The sequence below is a fragment of the Centruroides sculpturatus genome, unplaced genomic scaffold, assembly GCF_000671375.1.
Source record: "Centruroides sculpturatus isolate CEXI.00-Female unplaced genomic scaffold, Cexi_2.0 scaffold1131, whole genome shotgun sequence".
In the NCBI taxonomy this organism is placed as follows: Eukaryota; Metazoa; Arthropoda; class Arachnida; order Scorpiones; family Buthidae; genus Centruroides; species Centruroides sculpturatus.
In genome coordinates, this window is record NW_019385379.1 from 44,379 (window position 1) to 52,738 (window position 8,360).

At 30.1% G+C, this 8,360-nt stretch overlaps 1 protein-coding gene across 1 annotated transcript in view; it reads left to right on the forward strand.

Annotated features, from left to right (window-relative positions):
- The first annotated feature begins 2,523 nt into the window (after window positions 1-2,523).
- LOC111638334 overlaps window positions 2,524-8,360 on the forward strand; it is a 21,060-nt gene continuing 15,223 nt past the window's right edge. The window contains exons 1-3 of the mRNA XM_023384032.1: window positions 2,524-2,755; window positions 3,230-3,321; window positions 3,604-3,704. Of these exons, the coding sequence (XP_023239800.1) occupies window positions 2,671-2,755; window positions 3,230-3,321; window positions 3,604-3,704 (278 nt within the window). The 5' untranslated portion in view covers window positions 2,524-2,670. The remainder of the gene's footprint in view (window positions 2,756-3,229; window positions 3,322-3,603; window positions 3,705-8,360) is intronic.

Genomic DNA, 8,360 nt, shown 5'->3' on the forward strand with positions numbered 1-8,360 from the left:
TATAATTTATCAACCCAATTAGCATTATTAACATTGTTTAAAAAATATGTTTTTGATGGCTATAAATGGACTTAAGCCACTTAGAAAAGGTTTTTCATTAATTTTGAAATTCTTAAAAAGGCATAAGTCCATGGAAAAAATAACTTTTCCCTCAAAATAAAAAGAAATATATACTATTTTATGTTATAAAATTAAAAAATATTCAACTTTTATTCACTATTTAAAAAATGTTACATTAAAATTAACAATGTTTTGCAACTAATTATTCATTCTTCTAAAATTTTTGCATGCAGGAGAGATTTAAAATAATTATGGTGTGTACAGCTATGTACAGCATTGCCAGATGCTTTGTGTTTGTAGCCAAAAATTTTCTATAAAGTAGCCCAAAGGTAGCCAATTCAAAAATTTCCTTTTTATTTCCTTTAAAAGGAAAATTTCCTAAATTTTCCTTTTAAAGGTAGCCTCAAAAATTTCCAAGATTTGACAATAAAATAAAAAAACACCATTTGTGCCTTTCCAGCAATAACTTTCATCACAAATGTTTTCGGCCAATTTACAGGCCTGTAAACTGATTGGATGGAAATAAGGATTGCAAGACTCAAAATACATGCACACACTGTAATTTACTCTGTCGAGAACACTCATTTTATCTGCAACAAATGATCTTGCCAAGACGGACTATAAAAAATTCATTTTTCTATGTAATATTCTTGTGACCGAAGGGTCGGCACCTTTTTGGTGCCCTGTCAGGATGACACCACCACGTCTCGGCGGACATGGAAGCCGCGTTATTTAGGTCACACGAGCGGTCGCATAACGGAGCGATCAGAGTCGAGATAGAAGGAGAGACAACGCACCGGAAGTGATTTACTCAGACGCTTTTTAACGTAACAACTGTTTAATGGTTAACGATAGGCTATACATTAGGGCTGCTGTTAGATACATTTCTCGTGTTTGATAGTATTAAGATATTACGTTGTTCCTCGATTTGAGAGAGAGAGTTTACAGAAGTTTTGCGTGGCGATAAATACCTTTTGTTTTTGCTGTCTTGATGGAGATTCTCAAGCGGTCTTGGTGAAGGGAAGAAAGTTCGGAATGTCAGTCCGGTAGAGGAACTATCCGTAAGAATGATAGAACAGTATCCGCAAGGGTGTTAGTCGATGTTTCCGATGATCTTTTTGTAGATATCCGAATAGTAAGGCCCTTAGGACAAGGTACTAGTGACAACTTCTCTTTTCGAAAGACAGGCGACGACTGCCACTTTGTTGTTGGTTTTTTCATGTTGGATTGTTGAAACGAAGATATTAGGTCAAAAGGTGCTGAGAAAGCGTTGTTATTACGCCTGAGAACTTAGCAGATGTTTAGCTCCCAGGTGTAAAAGTTGACAGTTGTCGAATGAAATTATGGCTACAAAGTGAAATGATATAAACACATGAGAAGTCCGAATTTGGATCCTCACATTCTTAATGGTTATTAATTTGCTATTACACAGGATTTATCAAACTACAAATACATAAATGAAAATATGTGTGTTCTTGGTGTCAATTTATGATTTCACTCCCTTCTTAGAGTGAATTCTATATGTACTTGGTGATTTTGTTTTTACCTTTTTAAGGTTTTTTTAGGGGGTAAAATTATCAGGAAACTTAAGAAAAGTAGATTGTGGGTGCACAATTGGGTTACCATTATCAATTTGCATCACATTGATAATCNTTATATTCTACAAGTTTTTTTCTGTACTATAATTACAAATGTAGTAAAAATAATATCTTTACTTTCATATATTAACTTTTATTATCGTATTATTAAGGTAAAATACAGCACTTATAAGCTTCACTTTTTTATTATATACTCCTCTAAATTAAAGGATTTTTCTTTGGTGTCCATAGAAATAATGGTTTTAGGCATCTATTATTATAATCGGGATACCTCTTATCATAGGTACATGAATACTTTTGGATGTTTTTGATAAATCTTTCCAGATCTATTCTAGAGTAGCTACGAGAGAACATACACAAAAGCTAATTTTCTGCAATTTTTGCACCGTGTTACAATGACCTAGATTTCACTGACTTCTGATTGATAGATGGTACCATTTTATGGCCATATTTGCATCGAAAGTTGAACACTGCTCAACTCACTTTTACGCTGCTTTTACAACCTACTCAGGCATAAAATATCGTGGTCATGTGATTAAAAGCTTTTACAGCTAGGGGTTTTACACCTGTTTTTACGCTAGTGGAGTCTCAGCCTAATGTCATAAAATTTTACTGCATAATATACTCCATATCTGTTTGCAACTCTCAAAATGGGACTTAAGCCACTTTCAAAACAAAAATTTTTATCATTCTATTAACCAGCTAATTTTCGTTTTACAAAATCTTAGTGATTTTAAATATATTATTTACAATATGTTTCAAAATGAAAAGATAACATAGAAATGTAAATATTAAAATAGCTAGCTTGATTTTTTTGAAAAATGGACTTAGGCCACTTTCAAAATAAACAGCTCATATGTTAACTACATTTAAATATTTAAGCTGATACATTTTAATCTAAAATGTTTTTTTTTCCAGTGATAGGTATAAATGGAGGATTAGGAAATTAGAAAAGAGCAGAATCATTATTGACTTCTTAGATTTTACATACAGCATTGCATTACATCTGCAAATGCCCACATTGCAAGATGAATACAATGTTGAAAACAAAGAGAACTGTCTGCTTAGTGGTATCAACTTGGAATCTCTTAACATATGTAAGGAATTATTTTATAAATTTTTTACAACAAAATTTTACTATTAAATAAATAATTGAGCCATTCACAGACCAAATCGGTTAACTCCATTTGTAAATCCTTAATATAATCATTATTATTTTCAAATTTTTTGTGTAACAGAATTTATATATATAATAATACATTCTGCAATGTTTATTTAAATTTAAAGTTTAAAAGGAATTTTAAAAACTAATTTATATTCTCAATTTTTATACTTTTTGTTTTGTGGAGTTAATCAATTTGGCAAGTGAACGGCTCAATTGTTGTTCACTTGTATAATTAAATAGGTGAACTTCCTATTAGGAATATTGTTCTTTTATTCCCCTATTTTCATTACAGAATTTTTATTATTTTAATAACTTGCTGAAAAGTTATTTCAATATGCAAAATTATTAAATTTTAATATTTCATCTAAGTTTATCACAGATAATTGAAAATTTTATTTTAATACAGTCTTCAAGTATAAGGAATATCTACTTCCTTTTGTTGAAAAATCATTTGAAAACATCAGTAAGGAACATCGTAATCTTGAAAATGTTGCTAAGGTTAGTGAATTATTTTAAATAAAAGTAAAATTTTTAAAGTTTTATGATTCTAAATCTGCTAATTTAATTAGTACTAATTTGTATTTTTTTTTAAAATCTATATTAAACTGTTTTGTCTATATATCAGAATTCCATAATATTTTTATTGTTACAATATTGACATTGATCAATATAATACTTTATAGATGTTATATATTAGTTTTAATAAGAACAATTACTAATAAATTGGTTGAATGATTAAAATTAAAGGCTAATTTATCATAAAATATTTATTTATTTTAGTTAATGGAAGATTTATTATCTACTATTACCTATTATCATAAAATAATTGTTGATTTGAGCCTTGTGGGAGTCTTTCATGAAAATTCTTTAAAAGATTCAATGTAAGTATTGAATTTACTTTTTTAAAAAAACATACTTAGCAATTTTTCCAGTTTAAGAGATTTAAAAAAGTCTAAAAATAAATTTCAAAATGCAAACAATATTATATAGTAGATCTTGGGTGTAGTGGACTCTCTTCAACTCATGTAGCTATTAAAAATTATTGTATGTTTACAATACTATGCAGCAGTTCTTAAATAATAAATAAACTATTCTGTTTTGTATTTAAAAAAAAATGTAATTAGAACAGTAATCAGAAATAATTAAAGAAATTATATAGCTATTTTTATGCAATAATTAATTAATACAATTTGGTACTAGAACTGTTAAGTACAATTTTATGCTAAATTAAATAATTAGAAATTAATGATGAATTAATTTAGAGAAATTTAGAACAAAAGATCTGAAATAGAGTTGTATTCAAAACTGCAACTGCTGAAAACTATGTAGGCAGCATTACTAATTATACTGTCTAGGTTTCTGAAGTGTGGTGTCTGTCAGTTTTCATAATGTATGATTCATATGATTAATACTGATTTTGTAATTTCCTTCTTCTTTAAGATCCTATGAGTTTTTTTAATGCCTTCCTTTCATAATGCAAGGGAGAAATTACAGCATTGATGTACCAATGTTTGATTCAAAGAATGTCAGTGTTATGTAAACATGGAACTGTGAAAAGTTTGATGATCTTAAAGGGACAAAGAAATTCTATTTAAAAAAAATGGCACTGAAGATAAGGATGATATTTTTACTATTGTATTTACTCAAATATAAGACACATTGGATCTAAGGCCTGCATCACACTGGATCAGACAAAACAGTCTTAGTCAAGATGTTTTGTCTAAAGCATTTGACAGTTTAGCATCAGACCAGACTAGTCAATGTGTCTGAAATAAAAAAGCTAATACAGGTATCCCTTGATTGATTCAGTTAATTAATCCCACAATCCTATCAAAATTGCATTAATCAAAATATGGTATCTATGTTAAGTAAAGACAGCTAGTAAAGCTGCGTAAATTAAAATTTCTGCGGCGTGTATAAAGGGTTTGCCGCAATGAATTTTGTGCATTAATCAAATGCCACATTAAGCAAGAGATACCTGTACTCAGTTATGACTAAGTTGGTAATTGTTTAATGGAGTAAAATGGTAAAACCTGATCAGAATTTCAAAAAATGAAGGACAAAATATGAAACAAACTTTCTTTGTTAAAAATTCTGCATTTTTTATCTTGCAATGTAACTTAAGAATGCTTAATGTTAATACTTTTGTGGTGCCTGCAGTACAATGAAATTACATATATAAATATATGCTTTTTGGTCATCATTTTCAAAGTCTGTACTATCATTTTCAAGCTGCAGCTTTCAGACACTAATTATAAATAAATGGTCTTTCTCGTATCTATACCAACAACTTTTTACTATCAAGTTCCATTTTGCTTGGATGACTACTTGTGCTCTTGCTCTGGCTGACAGAGCATGCGCACAACAGTCTGTCTGATACACACTTCAGAGACGATGAAGCGTAAGATACCATCGTCTTTTTGACTAATCATGACTAAAACTGGCTCAAGCAAGACAACTGATCCACTGTATGGCATCCCCTTCAATACAATGAAAACACCATCGTTTTACTCTGTTTCAGATGGTTTTGTCTTGTCTCAATGTGACTAAGACTGTTTTGTCTGATCCAGTGAGATACATCTTAATTTTTACATGCTCACCCATGAATCTTTTTGGGGAAAAAAAACTTGAAACAAAGTTATGTTAGCAGAACTGATTCTATTGACACAAATTTGTTCAGTATTTATTGGAAGTAAAATAAATTATATCACTGTCTTAAATGATATTAAAGTTGAAAACCATTTCACCTTTTGTTTTAGGCTCTTCTGAATCTATATTTGGATTCTGTGCTTACATCTTCCCACATGCAGTCACACTCAGTGTCATTTAAAAAGCATCAGAAATGTAACATTTCTTGGAAGATTTCTGCATTAAGTATTTGGGATTTCTGTCCAAGTACTTAAGACATTGCTGTAAATTAATAGTAACAAGATTGAGCTAAATTGACCTAAAAAATTTTCTACTGGTCATATAAAATCATTAAAATGATGCAATTAGTAACTTATAGTGAGAGAGAAATAAAATATACCTTATTTTCAGATACTAAAACCTGAAAAAAAAATGCATTTTACATTCAAATAAATACAGTAATACAGTGGTTTTCAAACTTTCTATACCTCTGCCCCCTCTTTTTCAGAAAAAATATTGTTGTGCCCTCCTCAATTTTCATAACAATCTAATTTTGTAAATACTGTCCTTATAATTTATTCAATGGCCTGCCTACAAAACAATATTAAACCTTATTAAATAAAATATATTCTTTGCCCGGGCTCGACTCTTGTCACAACATTTCAGCAAGATGGATTTTTAGCATTTGTATCCAAGTCGTTCAGATGAGGGTTGTAGACATTACCGTTTAGGCATAACCATTTTTCTGATTCATTTTTTACGTCGATTTGACATTTTTGTTGTTTGTATTAAAAAATGATAATTTGATGAATACACCCCTTGCAATAGTCTCATGCCTCACAGGTTGTAAAACACTGCAGTAATGTATATGGTAAACATGTAATCTACTGCACTGTCTATTTAACAGAGATTTTGGGGGATAGTAATGATAAAAAATTAAAATAATTGAGCAGACACTGTAATCTGTAAAGGTAAAAATACATTAATAATGTGCAAGCAATAAAAAAAAAGCTATTTTTTATGTTACCTGGTAGTTTATAAAAAGTGCACTGCAGTTTCCACAAGTACTTAGTTTTGTTAAAGTACAAGAAGATATTTTTAATTTCTAACAGTGATTAAGAAATTGTAGATATTGTATTAACTCCATTTGAGCAGATTGAAACATGAAGCTATCAAAAAATGATAATTTCTTAACAGCAATTTTCTGTGTTACTTTTAAATTCTATGTAATACCCTGATCTGTTAGTTATCAAAGTAGTATTTGGTTGTGAACATTCAAGGTTAATTGATGTTAAATTAATTAATTAAGGTTGATTTTTGTGGCCTATGTAATTATCAGTGATGATAAACATCTTTCAGTTTTCATGTTAATTAACTTTTTGTTCTTTCTATATAATATGTCTCTGTAATCCAAACAAATTTGGTAGACAGACTCACAGCCAAACTTTCAGTTAGGAACTCACTTTTATTTTTAAAAAAATGACAAATGCATTTCAGGTTGGTACGTGCATCCAACCCCTCTTCAGTGCTAATTTTTAAAAAACAATAAAAAACTATAATAATCAGTACATGACATCAAATACACTACAAAATATTTCTACGTACTTACTCTTAAAAATAAAAATTGTGTATGGGCTACCAACACATCTAAACACCAACACCTGTTTTTCATCTTAGAATTATCGTACAAGCTTAAAGAGCACTTGAAGTGTTTGCATAACATCACTTCTAAAAACAAATTATTTTATGACTATTTTGTAGAATTAACAAAGGTATACAAAAACAATATATTACATACTGTTAAAATATGTATTTTGATATAAATAGTATACGAACAATCCACAAAACACTTAGCAAAACATTAGCACCCTTCTTCTAATCAATCACAATAATTTCGTTTTTTATTTCTATGTAACGCCCTCTATCATTTTGTACCAGCGAGAATCTATTTGCATACCATCGGAAATATTTATTAAATTGTTATTTTGGTTTTTCTTTATTTCTAAGTGTTCTTTGAATTTACGTTTATATGTGTCTTTTTCATGATGTAAAATTTTAATATTATTGTGATTAATTTTACAATTATTATTTTCCGTGTGTTCATACCATGGGGAATTTTTATATTTTAACTGAATAGCCGCTTCATGTTCCTTTATTCTTACATCTAATACACGACCAGTTTCTCCTATATACCTACATGGGTTCAGACAATTACATTCTAATTTATATACGACACCTGTCTTTTTAGAGGATCTATATTATCATGGTTACTTCTGTAAATCTCTAAACTCTAAATACTTCTGTAGTTGAAGTTGTTTCTGTGTGGATGCATAAAGTTTTATGTCATCCATGTACATGAGATGTGACAGTGTAAACTGTGTTGTTTTTTCATGTCTGATATTGTAGCCATATTGCGTGTTGTTTAACATGTTGGATAATGGGTTCAGGGCTAGGCAGAACCAGAGAGGACTCAACGAATCTCCTTGAAAAATTCCTCGCCTAATGAATATCTCGTTTGTTTGTATGGAAGTGTTACTAACCCTGAGATGTAGTGTTGTTCTCCAGTGCTGCATAGTGTTTTGGAAGAAAGCAATGAGTGACGGATGTATTTTGTACATGTGTAGAATATTTAGCAGCCAACTGTGTGGAACGCTGTCGAATGCTTTTCTGTAGTCTATATATGCCATGTGTATGTTTCTATGTTGTTTGTGTGCTTGTCGTAGAATGACTGAATTTATGAGTAACTGTTCTTTGCATCCCCTGTGATTTCTATGGCAACCTTTTTGTTGTTCCGTAAGAATGTCGTGTTCTTCTACGTGTTTGTATATTTTGTTTGTGATACAGGATGTCAATAATTTGTAGAGTGTTGGAAGACATGTAATTGGTCTGTATTGTGTGGGGTCTGTGGT